Raw genomic sequence first — 25,475 nt, forward strand, 5'->3', positions numbered from 1 at the left:
AGGTGAGAGCTACAGGGCGGTAGTCGTTGAGGCAAGCAGGCTTGGATTTTTTGGGTACAGGGATAATAGTGGACTTCTTCAGGCAGGTGGGGATGACAGCCTGTTCTAAGGACAGGTTAAATATGTCAGTGAATACCGGGGCCAGTTGGTCGGCACAGACTTTTAGGACGCGGCCGGTGATGCCGTCCGGACCTGCTGCCCTCCTGATATTCACTTTTAAAGGTCCGCCTCACCTCATGCTCTGTTACCCTGAACACTGAGTCTCCATCAGCAGTAGACCCCCCCCCCCCCCCCCCCCCCCCCATTGCCGTGGCTTGTGGGCTGGTGTTGTTATTACCAGCATCAAACCTCGCATAGAAGGTATTGAGGTCATTTGCTAAGAAGATGTCACTGTTCAGTTTGAGGGAGGCGCCTTTGTAGTCTGTCATCGTTTTGAGCCCCTGCCACATAGCTCTAGAGTCAGCCTGTTCAAACTGGAGTTCAATTGTATCCTTGTAGCGCCGTTTGGCCTCTGTCACTGTCCTCCTTACGTTGTATCGCGCCACCTTGTGGTCATTCATGTTGCCTGCCACTAGGCCGTCGTTGTATGCTTTGGTGCGCGCTCTCAGAGCTTCACGGACGGATTTGTCTACCCAGGGTTTTTGATTTGGGTAAACTCTCATTGTGGTAGTGGGGATTGTTTCTTCCACCAAAGTACGAACATAGTCCAGCACTGTCTCTGTGTAGACATGAATGTTATCTGTGTCGCGGAACACGCTCCAGTCTGTGCAGTCAAACGCAGCCTGGAGCGTCTCCTCTGACGTCAAATCCCATTTCTGCACCTCTCGCGAGACTACGGGAGTGCTTTTGATTCTCTGTTTGTACTTTGGTGAAAGGAAAATGGACGCGTGATATGACTTACCAAAGCCACTAGCAGAATGAGCCTTGTATCCACCCTTGAATTGCATGTAACAGTGATCTAGGATGTTACCGCCTCTGGTGTTACAAGTCACATGCTGATAGAAGTCAGGTAATACCTTTCTCACATTGGCGCTATTGAAATCACCCACCACTAAAATGGCGGCGTTAACGTTCGCCGCTTGGATTTTATTTACCTCGTCGTGGAGTCTGGAGAGCGCGACATTATTGTTGGCTTGCGGTGGAATGTACACTCCTACAAGGATGATCGCCGTTAACTCCCTCGGGAGGAAGAAAGGACGACACTTGATGGTTATATATTCCAGGTCTGGGCAGCAGTGGTTCGATAATTCCTTCACGTTAGCTGGATCGCTCCAATTGTTGTTAAACATGAAGGCAATACCTCCTCCACGTTGTTTGCCGGAAAATGCTGATCTGTCCTTGCGGTGGATGAAGAAGTGGTCGGCCGGTTGTATGGCGTGGTCTGGGACGTCCGGCGTCAACCACGTCTCGGTGAAGCAGAGAACGTTACAGTCTCTAACTTCTCTTTGGTATTGAATCCTTGCTCGGATGTCATCCAGTTTATTGTCAATTGATTGTACATTGGCTAGCAATATACTGGGTAGTGGCGTTCGGTGTCGTCTGGATCTCAGCCTGTTACGGATCCCAGCTCTCTTCCCTCGCCGCCTGATGATTCCTTTGTTCCTGGGGTTACTGGGTAGTGGCGTTCGGTGTCGTCTGGATCTCAGCCTGTTACGGATCCCAGCTCTCTTCCCTCGCCGCCTGATGATTCCTTTGTTCCTGGGGTCAAGACCTGGTCCTGGTGTTGTCAGGATCTCAACAGGCCATTGCTGCGGTTCGGAAAGCTGATTCAGGGAGTAATCCAATCGGTAAGTACATGCTACCATACAAAGTTATATGGGTTATGTGCAGGTGTATGAGTAGGTATATATAATAATTATGTAAATATAATAAATACATACATGGTACACCAGCCTGCCTTGGGCTTTATCTGTCACACGCACGCACGCACGCACGCACGCACGCACGCACGCACGCACACACACACACACACACACACACACACACACACACACACACACACACACACACACACACACACACACACACACACACACACACACACACACACACTTTACTAAACCACGTTTTACGAATTCAACTACTGTATATTGCTTGGTTTGGGCCTAATTATGCATGTGACTAGTATGAATTAGCCTGGCTGTAAAGAGGAGTCATGTGTGGTTCGATTGGGCCCATTTTCATTCAGATATCTCGAGGTGAGAAGTCATGGGACCCGGTTGAATATGGTCATGCCCATGACATTTTCCTCCCATCAAATTTAAATCTTAAACTTTAATCTTAAAGTAGCTTAAATTTTGAGCAAAACCTACCCCTTTGCCAATAGGCTAGCATGGCAGAAGTGGTGCCCTTGGATTCCTCAACATCTCTAGTGTCATATGATACCAGGACCTTCACACAGGCTTACAAAATGAGCCCACTAGAGCCCTTTTAAATACGGTTATAAAACGGCGGGAAATCGGTAACATAAACACGGCAGGCTGGAGGCTCAACATTCCGGAACCCTCAGGCAGACTGTGATCTGAGGATTCCCCAATGTTAAGTAAAGTAAATATGGCACAGTATATAAAACTCTATGATTATACAAACATATAGCGTGGTGGTAATGGTGTGGATATAGTGAGTGGAGTGCAGTGTGGGGTGCAGTGTGTGCACAGGAGATTTGTTTTTGTGTGGTTGTGTGAGCAGTTCCGTCTGTGTGTGTGTGTGTGTGTGTGTGTGTGTGTGTGTGTGTGCGTGCGTGCGTGCGTGCGTGGGTGCGTGCGTGTGTGCGTGCGTGCGTGCATGTGTGTGTGTAGCAGGCTGTTAGGTTATTTGTTCTGTATTACTCTCATTTGATTGCAAAGACATAAAGTAATCCACATAACTCGTTTCATGTAGGAGCAATTTTTGTTTATAATTAAAAAGAATGATATAAGTAAATGAGGAGCCGGACACCTGGGAGGAATGGTGTTGGCATGATGACATGGACAGCAGTGTCGTTTATTTGTAGAGGTAAGACATCTGTTCTACTAAAGTCGCCAGATGATTTCCCAAATTTTTTAAAAAATTAAATAAAATTGCAGTCAGGCCACTGAACTTAGAAGCAGGCCAGGACAGTGTTTCTAGTTGCAGCAGCACAATAGTTAGAATAAGCTAGGTGGGCAACAACCAGGAGATCACTGCAACTCACACAAGTTGGAGAACTATCTCTCTCTCTCTCTCTCTCTTGCTCTCACACACACACACACAAAAGGAGCCGCATGTGATTGGTGGAGGCGGGACCCTTACAAAAAACTGTTGTTGCTAATCATTGACACATGCTAGCCTGTAATAATCCCCCCCAGAAAAATCTACTTTGCATTTGATATATTGCAAATATATGCCATCACACACACTGGCATTTAAAGGGTTAGAATTATAGAATTAATATGTGGTGTTATGATCAGGGCTGAAGTTGAATAAAATATTGTATTATTTTCAATCTGACATTACAAAAAAACTGAAAATCCATCAAAATCAGTGTTGTTGCTAATCATACATATGCTAGCCTGTTTTTTTAACAATAATTTGTGATGCCATAACAAACACTGGCATTTAAAGGGTACAAATAAAAGAAATTCCTGCACCAGAATGCAGGAAATGAAGTCTTTGTAACAAGAAATGTCCTGGTGGGGGACCCCCAGACCCCCTGCTTAAAAAGTGGCCTGACTGGGGCTATATTTTGCACTATATTTCCTGGCCTGAATGATTTCCCCAGTCCGGCCCTGGTTAAAAGCCTCCAATGCTTATTAGTGTGTGTGCGTTTGAACGTGTGCATGTTTTAATTTTGTTTGTCTCCTATAATAGTGGGGGTCGCGGCTCTCTGACACCGTTATTTTTGGGTCGCGGCCTGAAAAGTTTGGGAACCCCTGATCTAAGGGATACATAATCTGTAGTAGACTACACAGTAGGCCATCTCTATCTATCTAAGGAATGCATATATAATCTGTAGTAGACTACACAGTAGACCATCTCTACCTATCTAAAGATTGTACATGTATGTAAAATGAGATCATATGTACAGCTACATCCTTTGTTTGCAGGTGATGTCACAATGCCCCATCAACAGCCATTCTGCCTCCCTTGTGGTAAAACAATGTTTTATTAAATGCGGGACACAATGGTGCGAGTGTAAACAGCCCTCAGGTTTTGGGGGAGCGTCTTGTGTACCTACGTTCTTCAGGTGAGACGTGCGGCAGAGCCTGTCCTCGTACGAGACGACAAGTGGTGCCGTCTCCCGCGCAGATGCCACAGTTGTCCTCCCTGGCACCACTGCCAAGCTGCCGGTCACAGCCCACCTCCTGCCAACAGAGGACACACACAAGGGGGGGGGGGGGGGCCCGTCACTCTCTCTTCGTTCAATTAAAAACACATTATTATTATTATTATTATTATTGTATACACGTGAATCTGTACCCAGAGTTTGGGACACTTGTTTATGATGTGGCTCTCAAGAGAAGACAAATCATGGACATCATGGACATGAGTGGCTAATGAAGAACTATTGGACACACACACACACACACACACACACACACACACACACACACACACACACACACACACACACACACACACACACACACACACACACACACACACACAGCAAAAACAACAACAACAACAAACATAAGTACCCATGCATTGCAATTTGAAATTACAATTAACTTATAAATGATAGCGTTCCTTCAATACTTAGTAAAGTAGTAAATCCACTTCCTGAACTTACTGAATTGCTGACACACAAACACACACATGCACAAACATGCATACACACACACACACACACACGCACGCACGCACGCACGCACGCACGCACGCACGCACGCACGCACGCACGCACGCACGCACACACACACACACACACACACACACACACACACACACACACACACACACACACACACACACACACACACACACACACACACACACACACACACACACACACACACACACACACACACACACACACACACACACACACACACACACACACACACACACACACACACACACACACACACACACACACACACGTGTCTGTAGCACTGTCCTTGTCATCCGCTCCTCTCGTATTACCCATATTGCTTTTCCTTCTCCTCGTGTCGCCTGCTGGTTTTTATGTTAGCCGTGTTATTAATCCAGGGTTCTGGCCCCATTCTGTCACAGAGAGGACGCAGTGGTTACGCTCTCCTTCTCTCCTGCTGTATACATCACCGGTCCATGCCATCTCCTGGCAGGACGCTGCCAGGCACACCTCAGCCCGCTGTACCAGATGCCCGCTGGCTCCGTGGCATGGCGAGGTGTACCGGTGCAGTGTCTCACCACCGCGGGGTCTATCTGAACAGACAGCCACCATATGTCTCTGCTTAGAACCGTAAAGTACCTGTGCTGACTGTAAGAAATGACTGGCTGACAACTGGAACTGTTTTCATCTTGTACAGGAGAAAGACACAGCTACGCTTGGAGGCCGCCAGAGGCTCTGAGAGACAATCTTTATTGGTGTTTTTCAGCAAGGTGCCTTCATCAGGGTTACATAACAACAAAACAAATGCCTGTATTTAATTTCAAACCTTTATTTCAACCCGTGAGACACTAAGGTTAGCCTCATTTACAGCGACAACGAGCTTACAAAACAAGATATAGCTATCAGCAATTTCATACATATAGGCACAAAAAATATGAATAAACAATACAAAAAAACACACAGTGGTCGGAGATCATAATTTTAAATGCAGCAAAAGAAGGAAGAACCTTCAGCTCCAGAGTCAGTCGGAGGGCATTCCAGGTGTTTGAAGCATCAAAGGAAAAAGCAGTTTTTCCTAGTTCAGAGCAAACTGGAGGAACCATAAACCAGTCATTTGAACGTGTAGAATACATTCAAAGATTCCATTCCAACAGTGTTATGATGTAAGAGGGAAGATAAACAAATACCAATCATCGCTGGCGAAAGAAAACCTTGTAACTCCAAAAACCCAACTTTTCAGGAGATGAAAAAAACGAACACAGATTTGAGGGCGAATAGAGTTACGAGGTTTAGACAGATGATCGGTTTAATGCTTTCCCATTGTTTGAACTTTGTAAAACCACACACACATATGGAGGATGATCTACTGAGTTGATTTATAAAAAAAGTATTATCCGCCAGCGACGCAATGATAGTTACACCTATGTAAAACACAGTTTTTTATTCAAGAGGATCTACCAGTCTCTAAGTGCAACACAGTCTTATCAGAAAACGTAAATAAAGTACTAATCGACCACAGGAAAAAAGGTACATAATGTACGTTATGTTATAGCCATAAGTAATATATTTACGTATTGTATCAGCAAAAGTCCAAAACAAACTCTACAACCAGGAGTTGAACCAACAATCATTGCGTGCTCTCACCACTATCTAACTATGATTATAGTTAGAGTTGATGTTAGTTTTAACGTTCACTTAACGGTTATGGTTAAGACATAAAGTTAGGGTTACGGTTAGGGTTCAATCAAAAGGGTTTTCTATACAATACGTAATTATATTACTTATGGCTATAACACGTTATATATGTTTTCCTGTGGTCGATTCGTGCTACTGTACATTTGTCAGTAAAAAAGTTTCAATCAACAATTTTTCAACAATGTGCCTTCGTCAGGGTTACATCACAACAATAGAGCTTAAATACCTATATTTAAAACACTGGTGTTTTAGTGTAGCTGAAATGTTCTCCCTTATTAGTTGTTTCCGGTTCATTAACCTTGGTTTAAAGGCAAAGTTGTGGCAGTTATCTTTCTCTTGTACAATCATTCCGATCTCTGATGTACCACCAAAGGTATTCTTGCTACAAAAGTAGATAATATATAATGTGCTAATAATTCATAATTATCTATGTACTTTTGTGGCTCCCCTGTGGGGCGACAGTGGATTAGGAGGTAGAGCGGTCGTCTGGTAATCGGAAGGTTCCTGGCTCGATTCCCACTCCTCCCTTGAGCAAGACACTTAACCCCTAATTGCTCCCGATGATCAGGTTGGCACCGTGCATGGTTGCCTCTGCCATCGGTGTGTGAATGTGTGAGTGTATGGGTAAAATGTGAGGAACAAAATTGTTAAGCGCTTTGGATAAAAGTACTATATAAATGCACCATTTACCATTTACCATGTATTACTGTACCAACAATACCTTTGGGAGGGACAGCAAATAAATGTTTTATTCCACAAGTTCACTACAGTTACTACTGTTTGCAGGTTAGTGATGTTTCTATTTCTGGTTTCTCTTTCTGGTTTCACCTTTTGGTACCTTTAAAAAAAAATCTTTGTGACTTTGTGTTGATTCTTAACACTTTCAGTGCCGGCCGTGTTTTCCTTTTTACCCCCTTGAATGCCATCATCCACTTCAATGTTAGCGTTAAAAACGCATAATCTATGTTTTAAATTATGGCTATGTGTCTAATCTGCCCGTTGCTTATCAATGACTTGTTTGCAGTCAACATTGTCGAAACGGATTGTTTTTTAATCGGTTCATATCGTTTTTATAGCATTTCGAAAAGCTATCGTTTTCTAAAGGATTTCCGGAAAATAGAAAGATTCCCTCATAAACGGCATTTATTGGAATATTCTCGAATACACTAGACACGTTGTCATTTGTCGGCCTATTTATGAATTGTTTTCAAATAAACGCTAGATTATCGATAGTATATGTGTACTTATGCACGCTATAGAAGCGAGCTGAGAAATCGATTACCTCATTTCCTCAACATCACACAGACACACACATACACACATACGGGACACGCTGTTATCTCAGTGAATACAGCTCCTATCCTAAAGTATCCTAAAACTGATAACATAGACTCCTTACCTTAGATCAGATGTTCTCCAAAAAGATTATTCCAATACCTGATTGCCATTCCAAATATCGATCACGTATATTGATTGATTATTGGCTGCTGTAAATATATATATATTCCAGGCTGCTTTCCAACTCGCGATCACTTCCATGTTCATCAGATCCCTCGCCAGCATAATGGAGCCAGTTGGCTCCCCCCACACAGATCCACCAGTATAATCGAATGGCCTGCAATTACACAGGGATAGACGATAGGGGGCGGTATTTTCCCATCTGAGCTCCTAAAGGGTCTGCTGTACCAACGGGAGACTCGGTTGATGAAATATGAATTCATTCGCTAATAAAAAAAATCAAACGACAATTCGCGTCGTCGGCACTCAACGGGGGGCATGAAAAGACGACATTACACATCGCTGGCACTCAAAGTGTTAAACAACTCTAACTTCAAACAAAATTCGTTTTTGTTTTTATCGCTGCTGTTTTAATAAATCATTTGATATCGCTGCTATTTTTTTTTCTGTAAATGTCTTGGAATCACTGCTTGTTTTATACACTTCTTTGTATCACTGCTCGTTTTTATGTATTTCTTGATATCACTGCTTGTTTTAATATTGCTGCTTGTTTTAATATACTGTATGTATTGATATCACTGCTTGTTAATATATTTATTGAACATCACTGATTGTTTTAATATCGCTGCTTGTTTTAATATATGTATTGATATCACTGCTTGTTTTAATATATTTATTGAACATCACTGCTTGTTTTAATATGTGTATTGATATCGCTGCTTGTTTTAATATATGTATTGATATCACTGTTTGTTTTAATATCACTGCTTGTTTTAATATATATAGTGATATTGTTGCTTGTTTAATTTATGTACAGTATTGACATTGCTGCTTGTAGTAATATGTATCATTACCACTGCTTGTTTTAATATATTTCTTGTTGCATCAGAACTGAAAAGTGAAAAGTTAAATTACCTCTCACTTCTTTTGACTTGCTTCAAAAAGAAATACGATTTAGATGGTTTCAACTTGAACATGAACTTTCTAAATGTACCAGTTTATTTCCTGTTGTGTTCAGGCTGTTCCCATGCAACACAATTCTACTGAAACAGTCTATAGACTCAATACAAGCTTAGATGATGTGTGAGAATGGAGATATTTTTTGCAGCGTGGCTACAGTCTGCCTGGTTCAGCAGGGGCAATGCTCTGGTTATGTCAGGGCTGGCCCCAGGTCCAAATGCCCTCACTTAGCGCCACTTTGTACCTCCTCACCCCACAGTAGCCTCAGACCCAACTCTATATGAGCAGACATCCAGCATATGTCTCTGATTATCGCTGTGAAGTACCTGTGACACACTACAAATAATAACACGCTTAGAGAGGATGTCTATTTTTATCTTCTTTTATTAAGATTTGCAAGTTAACTGAAGTTGAATTATATTCTGTACATGTATTGAATTTTCACTTTCTGAATTGGACTTGGACTGAGGCCTGGAACAAGTGAATCTTTAGAAAGAAATGTTGTTAAAGTTAGCAATTTGTTTACAAAGTTATTTCTAATGCAACAGATACTTGAAACAAGGAGCATTGTGTCAGTGAGATCACTTTTATCCTGAGATAATATTAGTAATTTTCGGTAGCAAAATAAAAATCACTTGCTAAGCGTGTCATTATTTGCAGTGTAATGTCCCCAAAGCAGGTCATGCTTCTGGATCAGTCCCAGACACTAACCAGGGCCTCCGTGAGCACAGTCACACAGAGCCCCATAGCCTGATGAAACCCAAGCTTGTCCACCTCACACAGTTACTGTATATACCTACTGCACTTCAAAGAAACTTTATCTTAGCAAGTCATTCAAGCTTGTATTGAGTCTGACTGTCTGTACATGTTATTCGTTCCTGTGCAAAATAACTTGTTGTGTTAAACAAGAGGGTGTGAGTAGTTTGGATGTCTTAAAGGTAGAATATGTAATTATCAAACAGAGAGCCCTGCTTTGTTTAAATTGTTTTGTTTTGTCTCAGGCTCTTCCAAAAGAAGTCTGAAGAAATTCACAGTATAATAAGTTACTAAACTACAATCAACACATCAGACCAAAACAATTTTTTTTAACAAAGTGTGGTACGAAGCAGGGCTCTTTTGCCTAGAGGTCGCTGTTTGACTACATTACAGATTAGACAAGTGACAAAATCTTCAAATAAGGCCAATCCCTCGTAACCTTGCATGGCACATGGCTTCGCAAGATCACCAGATCATGCGAGAATCCATCTTGTCACGCTTCGAGGTATGCGCTTGTGCCTGAACCACAGTGGTTCTGACCAATCGGCATTCTTTGAAAGGACAACTTCCCAGATGGTTCTTCTGTGTAACAGACTATCCGGCGGGCCAGGTTAGATCCCTGTTGGTTTGAAAGACCTTTGAAACAAGCTCTTTTGTATTGGAAATTGAAGTGAAATGATCTCACCCCAATGACTTTATTAAAGAAAATACGACTTTAGGCTTGATACAAAATTAGATTAGGAGCAACCACAGGCGGCCTGGTGCCTCTCACGAGCAGGACAGCTCTGCCAGTTAGGGAACAGATCACAGACAGCACACAGACAGATTATGCCTTGTTGTTTTCTGGTGTATGATTGATTAACGTTATGACTGTCGGGTGATGAGTGGGTAGGACGCACTCGGTTGTAGCTCAGATTTTTGTTTAAAATTCCATTTTGACAAAACCACACAAAGTATGAACTGATACGTTTAAGGAGGGTGTATTCGAAGCCTTTGGAGAAGCTGAAGGAAGAGACTCAAATGAAGCCTCAGGCCCAAACGAAGCCTCAGACTCAAACAAAGCCTCAGACTCAAATGAAGCCTCAGGCCTAAACAAAACCTCAGACTCAAATGAAGCCTCAGACCCAAATTAAGCCTCAGACTCAAATGAAGCCTCAGACTCAAACGAAGCATCAGACTCAAATGAAGCCTCAGACTCAAATGAAGCCTCAGGCCCAAACGAAGCCTCAGACTCAAATGAAACCTCAGACTCAAATGAAGCCTCAGACTCAAATTAAGCCTCAGACTCAAATGAAGCCTCAGACTCAAACGAAGCATCAGACTCAAATGAAGCCTCAGACTCAAATGAAGCCTCAGGCCCAAACGAAGCCTCAGACTCAAACGAAGCCTCAGACTCAAATGAAGCCTCAAACTCAAACGAAGCCTCAGACTCAAATGAAGCCTCAGACTCAAATGAAGCCTCAGACTCAAATGAAGCCTCAGGCCCAAACGAAGCCTCAGCCTCAAACGAAGCCTCGTGCCTAAACGAAGCCTCAGACTCAAACGAAGCCTCAAACTCAAACGAAGCCTCAGACTCAAATGAAGCCTCAGACTCAAATGAAGCCTCAGACTCAAATGAAGCCTCAGGCCCAAACGAAGCCTCAGACTCAAACGAAGCCTCAGACTCAAACGAAGCCTCAGACTCAAACGAAGCCTCAGGCCTAAACGAAGCATCAGACTCAAATTAAGCTTCAGGCCCAAATTAAGCCCCAGACTCAAATGAAGCCTCAGACTCAAATGAAGCCTCAGACTCAAACGAAGCCTCAGACTCAAATGAAGGCTCAGACTCAAATGAAGCCTCAGACTCAAACGGAGAAGGAAATGCTAGACAGGCCACTCCGAAAGTGGACAACATGGACGTCCTGGGGGCTATAGTGTCACTCTCTCAGATCAGAGGTTACCACTACACTGAGAGGGGAGATAGCGGCGCTGAAAGCTAAAAATGACCCCACGATAACAACACTATAACAACACTAAAAGTCTAGATGGAGTTGCAAAACCGAACTTTGAAGGAGTTAGCAGAGTCTTCGGACATGCTGCAGGAGCTGAAAAACAAAGTCAAGAGACTTCCTGGGCAAGTAGACATTTTGTGAGAGCTTGAGAGTGGCTGGAATAAAGAGGGGGAAGAGGGGTGACAACGAGCCCTGGTGATAACGAGCCCTGGTGACAACGAGCCCTGGTGACAACAAGCCCTGGTGATAACAAGCCCTGGTGACAACGAGCCCTGGTGACAACAAGCCCTGGTGACAACGAGCCCTGGTGACAACAAGCCCTGGTGACAACGAGCCCTGGTGACAACAAGCCCTGGTGACAACAAGCCCTGGTGACAATGAGCCCTGGTGACAACAAGCCCTGGTGACAACGAGCCCTGGTGACAACGAGCCCTGGTGACAACAAGCCCTGGTGACAACAAGCCCTGGTGACAATGAGCCCTGGTGACAACAAGCCCTGGTGACAACAAGCCCTGGTGACAACAAGCCCTGGTGACAACAAGCCCTGGTGACAACAAGCCCTGGTGACAACAAGCCCTGGTGACAACAAGCCCTGGTGACAATGAGCCCTGGTAACAACAAGCCCTGGTGACAACAAGCCCTGGTGACAATGAGCCCTGGTGACAATGACAATGAACCCTGATGTAAAGTTTCTACGTCAAATGTATATACTCTCTTTTCTGGACTCTTTTTGTACCACAAACAGTACTGTATTTGCAAATCTGGTATGTCATAAATGTATAGATGTAGCAGTACTGTTTATCTGTATGTCGTGTGTGTCATATATGTTATGAGTAATTGAAAATGGGGGACCCTGATGTAAACAAGACGAAAGTATTTCTCTGGTCTGCATCCCCTTAACAATTGTATGTATTGAGCTGTACTGTACTGTACCCATTCTGCAATCTGTTAATAAAGTTTTCAACCAATCAATCAATCAATCAATGGTGACAATGAGCCCTGGTTCAAGCCACCACAACACCGGATTGCGAGGATGCACTATTGTCACGCTTATGTCACACAGAAAGCAATGTCCATCAAGTGATCACTCCTTGATTTCGTTTTTGCAAAATAAGCTATGTTTCCATGAAGTATAGTACATGTTTAAATAATGTGTTGAGGTGGATATTTTTTGCAGTGTGTTGGCTGGCACCGGTCACAGCAGGAGTCACACAGGAGCCCTCATCATAGTCGGTGCTACATGATACCCAGCCTCTACAACCCAGCGAAACCCAGTGCAGAGGCACCATTAGAGTTATGTAAATGTAATCCATCATCTTCAGAACCGTGAAGTTCTCTATTCAATTACGCAGTACACTTTATCTTTTGTATTTTCGTCTTTTTAATGTACATTACAGAACAGACACGGAATCTAGCGGATGCCAGTGCCATTGCTCTGGTGGTTTTCATGTGGCACTGAATGCCTTTGAATTGAGTGAATGGGGTTTTTGTAGTCTGTAGATTGCCTCATACGGTTAGAGTTTTGTCATCTAATCGAACCTAAACAAATCAAATATAATATAATCATATCTAATATAATCATATCTGATCTGGTCTGGTCTGATTTAATCAAATAAAATCAAATTTAATTCAACCATTAAACCACACTATACAGTATATAATAATAAATGACTCTCGTACAAATAAATCAGTGTGTGTATGTGTGTCGCTATGGAGAGCATGTTTTTGCCAGCTTGAGTACATTGGTCAAGTGCATTGGTTCCACTTTTTTATTTCAGATTTGTCCAAATGAAATCAATTAGTCAACAAAATCCTTATTGGTCAGGCCGCCATGGCGGTGACGTCATTAAGTTGATGGCTATTGATGGATAATATAAACAGTGTGTTGACAGTGCTCTGTTGATAGTCACCATGCAGAGTACAGCGAGAGACGTGGCTGAGGCGCTAAACCGGTTTGGTGAATTCGGTGGACACTGCGCCGAGGACAAAAACGCGCTGGTGACATTTATTATGGATTATATGCAGCCGGATAACAACTCAGACGCCGAAATTGATTCTGAAGATGATGACGACGACGACGAAGTTCTCCCGGCTACATTATTCACTGACAGCAACGCTGAAGAGCCAGACGATGATGGTGATGCACCGCTTGATAACGGATTTGCAGACAAGGTCGAACAAATAATGAGCTTTGTTGGAGTTGAATCTGACACGAACCACAAACACGAGATGGAAATACTTCTGCGATTCACTTGTAAATGCGGCCAGAGTGATACAGAAAATGACAAGTTTGATCGACGCTCGTGTATCACAAAATTGGACCGTGATGAAATCTATAAAAGGCGATATGAGATAGCTGCATTAACACAATGCTCTCGGCTCTCGGCCCTGTAACAACCCCAACCCACTCCCCCCTCCTTCCGTAAATGGCGCTGCCTATGACGGCTGCCAGTCTGTTTGCGGTGGTGAATATGCATATGTTTGTCTCAAGGCTCTGTACCATTATTACTATCTAAAATGTAATAATTGTGGAATATTACTGTAATGAGCTGTATGTGTATGATCCAAGCGTCCTATGATCCTCATAGGAGCATAACAGAAAAAAGCATTCCATGTGAAGGTATTCTGTATCTTTGCATGTCAACTAATAAAGAAACTTGAACTTGAACTTGAACAACGGATATGATGGCGCGGAAACCAGATTCCAGCTGCTCCGTGACGTCCATGTCCTGCCGCCTATAGATGGACTTCCTGTTCTGCCACCACCAGGACTGGACTCTGCTCAAGACATAACATGCCCAGCACTAGCCAAAGCATCAAGCAGCGGTTCAAAAAGACCACGGTGATCACTCTGGAGAGACTACGGCTCAGCTTCTTCTTCCCCCAGGCCATCAGAACATTGAACATTGACTTTAGCATGTCTATTTTATCATGCCTATTTTTTTTTACCTGTTTATTATGTCTATTTTATTAGTTTATTAGTATTACTGGACAATCAAAGCGGGCATGGCCACCCGCATTTCACTGTATGCTCTGGTGTGTATGTGAATAAATCTCATGTATCACGGAATTATCCAAAGTGACAGGTATGAATAATCTGAGCTATTATTAATACAGCTCTATTCTGTACTTTATTTTAAATGATAATAAAATCTTGAAACTTGATTAATATCTTGACTATTGAGGTGTTGAGACATGTTTGTGTATTCCAGTGCTTGGGAGCATTCAAGCATCGATCCATTAAAGTGGTCCAGTTATGCTGGCTCAATACACAGAATTGTTAATGGTATGCAGACCAGAGAAATACATTCATCTTGTTTACATCAGGGTCCCCCATTTTCAATTCATAATACATAATATACATACTAGGTCCATATAATACAGTATATAAATACTAGGTCCATATAATACATTATATAAATAATAGGTCCATATAATACAGTATACCAATACTGCCCTGTCAAGGCTAACCGCAGTAACTTGAAAAAAGTCAAAATTTTGTTATGAGTGAAATTGACCTTGTCAATAAATGTTTTATCTTGTGACCAAGTTTCAGATGTTAATGTGGCTCAGTTTTGGAGATATGGGGTTTTAAAAACTGCAGTAACTACAAAATCACACTCAAAACCCAGGCAGACCGCAGTAACTTCCAAACAGTGAAAAATGGCTTTAAAGTGTTTTGACTTGCCATCCAAAATGTGTTATAGGTAGATAGATGATAGTACCCAGATTTAACATGTATTAATGAAGTAATCTTTAGGCATACAAAAATATGACATAATTATTTTAATTAACCCCAAAAAAGCAGATACTGCACTCTGCTGCACGATTTCCTTAAATAATTATACAGGTAATGTACAGGCAAAGTGCAGTAACTTCAAATACAATGTTGTTTTCCCTCCAGCTTTCATAACTTAACCTAGCCATTTTGAAAATAAAATGTAATACCTGAATATATTGGAATGATGATGATCCAAATAAAATGGCTAGGTTAAGTTATGAAAGCTGGAGGGAAAACAACATTGTATTTGAAGTTACTGCACTTTGCCTGTACATTACCTGTATAATTATTTAAGGAAATCGTGCAGCAGAGTGCAGTATCTGCTATTTTGGGGTTAATTAAAATAACCACGTCATATTTTTGTATGCCTAAAGATTACTTCATTAATACATGTTAAATCTGGGTACTATCATCTATCTACCTATAACACATTTTGGATGGCAAGTCAAAAAACTTTAAAGCCATTTTTCTCAGTTTCACTGTTTGGAAGTTACTGCGGTCTCCCTTGACAGGGCAGAATACTAGGTCCATATAATACATCATATAAATACTACAGTAGGTCCATATAATACAGTATATACCGTATATATATACTGGGTCCATATAATACATTATATAAATCATAGGTCCATATAATATATCATATGAATACTAGGTCCTGGTCCACATAATACAGTATATAAATACTAGGTCCTCCTTATAATACATTTAGATTTACATGTAGTCATTTTGCTGATGCTTTTATCCACTTTTAGACTTACAAGGTCTGTACGACAAGGGCACAATGAAGGGCCTCGACAGAGTTGTAACTCTGTAACAGAAGAATGAATCACACAAGGGTCGATGAATCAAACAAGGGTCGATGAACCACCGGCGCTGCGGTGTGTCTGCTTCTGTTCACGTGTCACAGATGTTTATCCTTATAAAGTAGATGTCTCTCTTAACACTAGCACAGCCATGGAGAAAATGCCACTAATTCCCACCAGGAACGGGTCAGACGACCCGACAGCTTATATGAGAAATATGAGAAAAATAAACAGTGTAAACTATATAATTACCTCTGAATATAAAAATATGAGGTTTACCACAATGAAATGTAGGTTTGAGTGACATCATTTTTTTCCCTTTTTTTAAAGAAAAAAAAAAGAATTATAATTATTATTATTATTTTTTTGGATGGAAGAGCCACACATTGATGGGAAAAGAGCCACATGCGGCTCGCAAGCCACGGGTTGGCCACCCCTGCGCTAGACGCTCGCAAAGTGCTGGGACTTTTGTCTGTTCCAATGGCCCATATGTGGAATAACGTTCTAATTACATTTTCCTGAAGTCATTTTGAAATTTCAGAAACCGTGCCAGATAAAACAGGTACTTTTAGGAAAAGTCATTGAGTGACAGAACTGGAGCTCGACCGAGTGACGAGGATACATTTATTGAAAATGCCTAGGGGTCATTTGATATAACATATTTTGGATGGCAAGTCAAAAAACTTTAAAGCCATTTTTCTCAGTTTCACTGTTTGGAAGTTACTGCGGTCTCCCTTGACAGGGCAGAATACTAGGTCCATATAATACATCATATAAATACTACAGTAGGTCCATATAATACAGTATATACCGTATATATATACTGGGTCCATATAATACATTATATAAATCATAGGTCCATATAATATATCATATGAATACTAGGTCCTGGTCCACATAATACAGTATATAAATACTAGGTCCTCCTTATAATACATTTAGATTTACATGTAGTCATTTTGCTGATGCTTTTATCCACTTTTAGACTTACAAGGTCTGTACGACAAGGGCACAATGAAGGGCACAACTCTATCAGCTGAGTAACATGTTCATCAAAGTGTTGAGTGCTACAGTGTAGGTTAGTATATTATGACAAGTGTATATAATACATTATATAAATACTAGTTCCATATAGGCCTAATATTTGGAGATTGCTCATCACTGGGGCATGTCATATAGAAGACAGTGTAATGGCATAGAGTTGCACTTACATAGCAGGTCAAATATAATATAATATAATTTCTATCCACAACCCATGCTGTTCCTCATACTAGCTCTGGATAGTTAACCACGAACTAATGCAAAGTCAACAGGGTCAAGCACCTGTCTGTACAAGCTAACTGGGGCACACTGAAATCTACTTTGTGTGCACTGTGAAAGTAAGGAGCTTGACCCCATTGACTTTGGTAAGTAGGAAATAGGAACCAAAAATCGAAACTATACCTTTAACTAAAGAAGATACTCCTCTTTAACCTCTTCAACCTCCTTCCTAAAAATATAGTCTGCTCTGGTACACTACTGACATTTTAAGATCACTTATTAAATTAAAACAGACATAATCCTTTCACTACCACACTACAGAAGGTTAACCTTTCACGACCACACTACAGAAGGTTAACCTTTCACTACCACACTACCGAAGGTTAACTTTTCACTACCACACTACAGAAGGTTAACCTTTCACTACCACACACATTTTTAAATAAACTATCATGACTTTTCCTTTTTCCTCTATGGGTGTTGTGTTTGCAGTGCCACAAGACAGAGTCATTGTCATAACAAAAGAGCCTGACTAGAACGCTGCCAGGTGTTAATTGCCCCAGAGAGAGGGGGGCCATGGATTACAATGCATTCTGGGTAGTGTTGTAGTTTTTTAACACTGTAAGTGTAAACGGTCAAGGCCATTTTTCTCTGAATACGTTTTGTGATATCACCATGATTCATAGGAAGTAGCTTGAAAAGTATCCCACCAAAATGTTCAAGTGATGGCTTATTTTGAAGGTATGAATCTGGACTTTCATAATTATGTAAAATAAAATGTTTTGAAGATGCCTCAACAAGACCCTACTGTCTATGGCTGGCCACAAATTTGTATTACCATCAAACTACCCAGATACCTTTTCACAAGGGTTGGTACTCGTTACTCCTTACTCCTTAATCTGTACTGAGATCACTGTTGTATATGTGTCTAACAGTATTGCCATAACTCACATGTACCATTAGATGCTGTCACACATCATTGTCCACTGAGCTGGAGAAGCGAGGGAGGCAGACGTGAAGTCTGTCCAAACTAAACAACATTATTATAATGAGTCTCTTCACTCTACCTGGTATTCTCCTAAATGCAGGGTTCCTGCAGGTTGCAACAAGTTAATACCCTTTTAAGACCTTTTTAAGACCACTTTGAATATAATTGAATACCTATTTCACAGCCATACTGGTAAAAAAAAGTATGGAGGAACATTTCTATGAAAGAAGTTACAGTATTCCATATGAATTGTTGGGGAGGAACTTACAGTCTATTACCATATTGCTTACTTTGCAGCCCAGACGTTTCCCTGTTATCGCAACATAGGAGTAACATTTCTAAGACCTATCAAAATAATTTTTAAGACCCTTTTAAAAAAGTAGATCTTGGTTCAAAAAAGGTTGGCCACCCCTGCTCTACAGTCTCTCTCTTAACCTGTTCCACCCGTGGAATATTTTCGCCTAAAATATATACCTAGGTAAATGGAATATTGCTCCACTTCTACAAGGTCCATTTGCATATTCTTGGTATCTAGGGACATCTATGGACCTCAGGGAATGTATTCACAGTGTCAGAAATATTGTGAAATATTTTTCTTTGCATCTTTGACAGTGAATAACACCATGATAATAATGACCAAACTTAAAAAACTGGCACTGATCTCGTTCAGTACCCTCTTGAGATCATGTGTAAAAGAAAAAATCGAAGGAAATTAATAAAGGAAAGATGATTAAACCGAAGGTTCTGTAGATACAGTACTGAATTCTCCCATCCGCACCAATGCAATTTGAAATATTATTATAGAATATAGAATATGAGGCGGCTATGTGGTGCAGTGGGCAAGGCGCTCACCACCAATGCAGGAGACGCTGGGTTCGAGCCCAGCTCTCGGCATTGCTATCAGCTTGGCTGGTCGTTCATACTAATACAATTGGCAGTATTAGGGGGTGGGAAGCTGATGGGCGGGGATCGGACGCTGTGGACAGCGACTCCTACAGGTCGGTTGGTGCGCCTGCGCAGCAGAATCAGGAAGCGACGGGGGCGGCGTGCCCTCCAAACGCAGACCCCCGACGCTGAGAGATCGCGCTGTGCAGGTGAAAAGATGCGACGGCTGCCTCCTCGAGTACCGGAGGGGACACGTGATGTAAGGCTTAGTCCACATTGCAGCCGACTTGTGGGAGGCATGGCCTAACAGCGTTCGAGACAGGGGAGGGTAGAATTGGACGATACGAAATTGGGATGGGAGAAAAATAGAAAATGGGAGAAAAAGTAGAAAAAAAAATATATAGAATATGATGCTTATAAATAGGGATGTCCGATACTATTGGCCTACCGATATTATCGGCCGATATTGGCATTAAAATGTGATATTGGAAAATATCGGTATCGGTTTTCAAAATTTATTTTTATTTATATATATATTTTTTTACATTTCTATAACCTGTATTTACCCAGGCAAGCAAGTAAGAGCAAATTCTGATTTTATTTATTGTCAAAAGTATGCATAATGTTGTGTTAATTCAACAACAAGAGATATGTAATGTTAATTACCTGAAATTATTCAGTTTTTTGGGGGGGGGGAAACCCCGCATATATCGGTATCGGTTGATATCGGTTGATATCGGTATCGGAAATTAAGAGTTGGACAATATCAGTATATATGGTTATCGGTAAAAAAGCCAATATCGAGCATCCGTCCCTACTTATAAATTACCTTATTATAGCTAATTCGCACATTTATATATATATACATATATTATCTTTCAAATGCCCAAGTAAAATTTTGGATTTAGTATCACCAGCGTGCATAAGAACAGATAATGATATCTACTGTAATTTACTGTATTTTTTTATTTTCACCACAGTGCAACCATTTTGAAACAAATTTCAGATCTAATTGTTGCTACATGCTAACAATAGGGAGGAGAAACTAACTGCGTTTCAATATTTGTCAAAAACGTTACCTTTTGTGGCTTATTATCCCGAATAATATTGTTATTGACATAATTCATTCAGAACGCTGAACTTTGAACCCCCATAGAACTTGCCAGGAAGTGTAGTTCAGAATAATTACAACGCTGATCCACAGCTATGCATGCCCTCGACAAAATGGCTGCAAAAAAACAATTCCCATGGTTAAAATTTTTCAAAATGGTCGCCGTCTTCCAATAGACTTCAGCAAATCGAGAAGGTAAAACTATCTAATGGCACTTTTAACCTATTGCTAAACTAACGTATTGATGCTAATATACATTCTACATGCTTTTATGACATGTTAGTGATGTTAATACTTGAATCCGTTTGATTTTAAAATCGCAATATTTTTTTGCAACACTCTGAAAAATATGGATTTATGACCAGATGCCGTTTTGGGACCGGATCCGGTCCCGTCAGGGTGGAACAGGTTAATAAACAACACACGGTCACACCTAACACTCTCCGGTCTCTCTCTTAATAAAGAATACACGGTCACACCTAACCAGTGTTGGGACTAACGCGTTACAAAGTAACGCGTTACAGAAACGAAGTTACTTTTTGCCGCAACTAGTACTCTAACGCATTACTTTTGAAATTCAGTAACGCTACTTACGTTACTGAATGGTTCGTCACTGCGTTATTTGCGTTATATACGGCGTAGATTGATAGCGAGCGGTAGTGATTATTATTATCCTCATCCCCACCCGCGTAGAATGATACGAGGCGAGTCTGGCCACTGGCCAATCAGAAGTGCGAAAACCAGATGCGGCTACGGAAAGAAATAGACCCTCTCTATTGTAAACAAAACAAACGCTCGCTATGACTATGAATCCACATAAAAAGAACGCAGTAACAAACTAACAAACCATTTAGCAACTACTTGGAGAGATAATTAATATACAACATGGAAACGAGATAAAGAACATGTTTGAGGCGCTGCTGGAGTCGACTAACGTAACGTTACTACATCTCGACCACCGCAGACTTTGGTGAGTGCAACTGAAACTCAAGTTGATCAACGGATTTTGACTGTACGAAATCTGCCAGGGAATCTCATAATACTAATCAAACAATATAAATAGTCCTTTCATGCACAATTGATATCCTAACTATTCTAACGTTGCAATGCTTTGATTGATATCTTAAACAACGTTGCAACTTGCAAGATGGTGAATGAATGAATGAATGAATGAAAACTTTATTTAACAGATTGCAGAATGGGTACAATACAGTACGGCTCAATACATACAATTGTTAAGGGGATGCAGACCTGAGAAAGACGTTTGTCTTGTTTCCATCAGGGTCCCCCATTTTCAATTCATATAGACATTTATGACATACACAACATACATGACATTTATGGCATAGGGACATATAGGTATTTAGTACTGATACATTTGTGACATAAACGGTATTCAAATATACAGTACTGTTACCCGTAGGGCGTTCCACATTGTTGTGGCATAATTGCGAAACGTGTTTAGTCCCTTGTTTGAGCCGAATCTGGGTTTTACATGATTTGTGGAGCTCCCTCTGGTGTAGTGGTTGTGGTATTCACTGACCTTTGGGAAGTATTTTGACATGTACATGGGTACCCCGGTCGTATAGTGTATCTTGTAGACCAGGCCCATTGCAAGTTGCTGTACTCTGTCGTCTACTCTAAGCCATCCTAGGTTGTCAAAGTGGGCAGGGGTGAGGTGGGTTCAGGTCAAGTAGTAGTCTGACCAGTTTGTTTTGTGATGTTTGTAATTTTGTTTTAAGCGCCTTTGAGGTGCTTTGGTACCATGAGGTGCAAGCATAGTCGTAGTATGAATGAATGAATGAATGAAAACTTTATTAACAGATTGCAGAATGGGTACAGTACAGCAGTACAGTTCAAGTACCCTTGAATTATAATGGTTATAATGAAACGCTCCGGCGACATCAAGGCTGTTCCTTCAACCGCTGCACTTCTTATTATATCGACTCGGGACAACATTTGTTTGTGTCAGATTTGTGTTTGTATCTAGACCACATTGCTTAGCAGAGTTCGGTGATGTGAATGGAAACTGTCAAGTTGATCAACCGATTTTGAATACTATCTGGGGCATGGGACTCGGGAGCAATCTTTTTTTTTTTTTTTTTTTTTTAAATAACTAAATAGTTACTTTTCACAGTAACTCATTACTTTTGGGTGTAAGTAACTAGTGCAGTAACGAAGTTACTTTGAAATGAAGTAACTAGTAAAGTAACTGAGTTACTATTTTTCAGTAACTAGCACAACACTGCACCTAACACAGTATCTCTCTTATCTCTCTTAACCTTAAAAATAACACCCTGTTCGAGAAGTTCCAGTCAGGCTTTCGCTCATCCCACAGCACGGAAACAGCTCTGCTCAGGGTGACGAATGACCTTCTAATGACCGCTGACGCAGGATCACCATCACTCCTCATCCTCCTCGATCTGACAGCGGCGTTTGACACTGTGGACCACACCATCCTCCTGGAGCGCCTCCACAACACTGTTGGACTGTCGGACCACGCACTACAGTGGTTCCAGTCCTACCTCTTAGGCAGGACTGAATATGTCTCACTGGGAGGACACAAGTCCAGGCTGCTCGATGTCACCTGTGGTGTTCCGCAGGGGTCGGTTCTTGGTCCCATCCTATTCATCACCTACATGCTCCCCCTCGGTCATGTCATCGGCAGACATGGAATGTCCTTCCACTGTTATGCCGATGACACACAACCCTAAACCCCTCTGCAGCTCTGTCATGCCTCACCATCTGTCTTGGGGAGATAAAGGCAAGGATGAACAGCAACTTCCTCCAACTAAACAGCAATAATACAGAGGCACTTCTAATTGGCACCCCTCACCAGGTTCAGTCTTCATCCATATCACATCTCACCTTTGACGGCCAGGTAATCCCCCTCTCCCCCTCAGTCACAAATCTGGGGGTTCGATTTGACCCCCACCTGACCTTCAACATCCACATAAAACACCTCTGCAAGACCTCATTCTATCACCTTAAAAATATATCAAAACTCCATCCCACTCTAACCCTGTCAGATGCAGAGAAGCTTGTCCATGCCTTTATCTCCTCAAGACTGGACTACTGTAACGGACTCGCACCCCTCTACCTTCAGGAACTCATCACTCCACAATCCTCCACCCGCACCCTCAGATCCGCAGGTAGCCTGCTCCTTCAGGTCCCCAATACCCGGCTCTGCACCATGGGTGACCGAGCCTTCTGCAAGGCTGCACCACGCCTGTGAGGGCACCACAGAGCCTGGACTCTTTTAAAGCAGGCCTGTTCAAAAGGGCCTTTGACTGTTAGCTTTTTATTTTTATTTTCTTGTGCTGTTGTTTTTAAATGTTCTGTTTATACTATGTTTTTTATTAACTATGTTCTATTTTTATCTTATTTTTATTCTGTATTTTATTTGTTTTACTAATAACTATTTTATTTTTTTAACTATGTTTTAAGCGTGAATACCAAACCCAGCTGCATTTCTCGGAGACGCTCTCTGATTGGCCGACGCCTGTTTCTACACTGGTTAAGTTTAGGCACTCTTCGAAGTTGGTTAAGGTTAGAGTTTGTCTTAGAGCGCGACGGCAAGTTCTTTCGACGGTTAAGCTTAGGCACTCTTTCAAAGTTGGTTAAGGTTAGAGTTTGTCTTAGAGCATGGCGATAGAAAAAAGTCGGGTTTCGTCACGAACCGTTGAGCGCAAAACCCTACTATTCTTGGGTTTTGATCCTTTGATCTTTTTCCTTTGATCCCCGTTCTAAACACTCGGTTGGAGCTCCCTGTGTCTCCCTGGCACAGCTGCCTATGTCGGAATTGCACTTTAGTGTGGGGAGTCTCTGCAAGAACTCCTCCCCCTCAGAGGGAATCAGGACAGAGCGATCGCTCTGAGATTTTATCGCCTCAAACCTATTGTTTCGAGTATACACGAATATACACATATACACAAGTAATTGCGATCGCGATGGGATCACCGGGATTATTCTTTTTGGAGTACCTTCTGGCTAACGTAAGGTCTATTCTATGTCTATTTTACCGAACCTAAAACATGCTTTTGGTAACAATCGCAGTTTCGAGTTAAACCCCCCCCCCCCGAAGATTGCTCCACTTCTACAAGGTAAATTTGCATGTTATTGGTATCTAGGAACATTAAAAAAAACATTAATACATCCTCTTAACATCCAAGGGCCCACATGTGGGCCCTCGTGAGGACGATTCGCGACGCGCCACTTTGCCGACCTCTAGGGGCTTGGGTGTGCATTTCTTTTAATACAATAATATAGACAGATAGGCGTGTGCAAAAGTACACATTACCACCCCCGAACTCCGGGGGCTCTAGCTCCGTCAATCATTTGGCGATCTCGAAAACGTTTGGACAGGGTTGTAGCCAATGAGTGTGGCTTTCCAATGATACCCCATGATATGATAATTGGGGATCTAATACGGTCTCTATTGATCGATTTATGATAAAGAAAAGCAGGGTCCCCCAATTGGGGGACCTTCCGGCTTAACAGGTTAAAAAGAACACACGGTCACACCTAACACTCTACAGTCTCACTCTTTCAGAGAAGCAGGCCTCACGTCACACTGGCACATGACCCATAGGCAGTGTTGGGACTAACGCGTTACAAAGTAACGCGTTAGAGTAACGAAGTTACTTTTTGCCGTAACTAGTACTCTAACGCATTACTTTTAAAATTCAGTAACGCTGTTACCGTTACTAAATGGTTTGTTAGTTCGTTACTGCGTTCTTTTTATGTAGATTCATAGTGAGCGTTTGTTTTGTTTATTATAGAGAGCGTCTATTTCTTTCCGTAGCCGCATTTCTGGTTTCCGCATTTCTGATTGGCCACTGACTGACGTTCTCTGACGTTCTCTGACCAGAGAGCGTCAGTCAGTGGCCACTGGCCAATCAGAAATGCGGAAACCAGAAATGCGGCTACGGAAAGAAATAGACGCTCTCTATAGTAAACAAAAGGAGGACGCTCGCTATGAATCTACATAAAAAGAACGCAGTAACGAACTAA

The 25,475-nt window shown here is 41.8% G+C and overlaps 1 protein-coding gene across 1 annotated transcript in view; it reads right to left on the reverse strand.

Annotated features, from left to right (window-relative positions):
• The window catches only part of adamtsl3 (ADAMTS-like 3), a gene marked incomplete at its 5' end in the record, with an annotated part of 671,346 nt that overhangs the window by 307,866 nt on the left and 338,005 nt on the right, over positions 1-25,475 (reverse strand). Inside the window, one exon of the mRNA XM_084308274.1 lies at positions 4,196-4,322. Coding sequence (XP_084164400.1) covers positions 4,196-4,322 — 127 coding nt within the window. The remainder of the gene's footprint in view (positions 1-4,195; positions 4,323-25,475) is intronic.

This window comes from Notolepis coatsorum (assembly GCF_963971535.1).
Source record: "Notolepis coatsorum genome assembly, chromosome: 2".
Lineage (NCBI taxonomy): Eukaryota > Metazoa > Chordata > Actinopteri > Aulopiformes > Paralepididae > Notolepis > Notolepis coatsorum.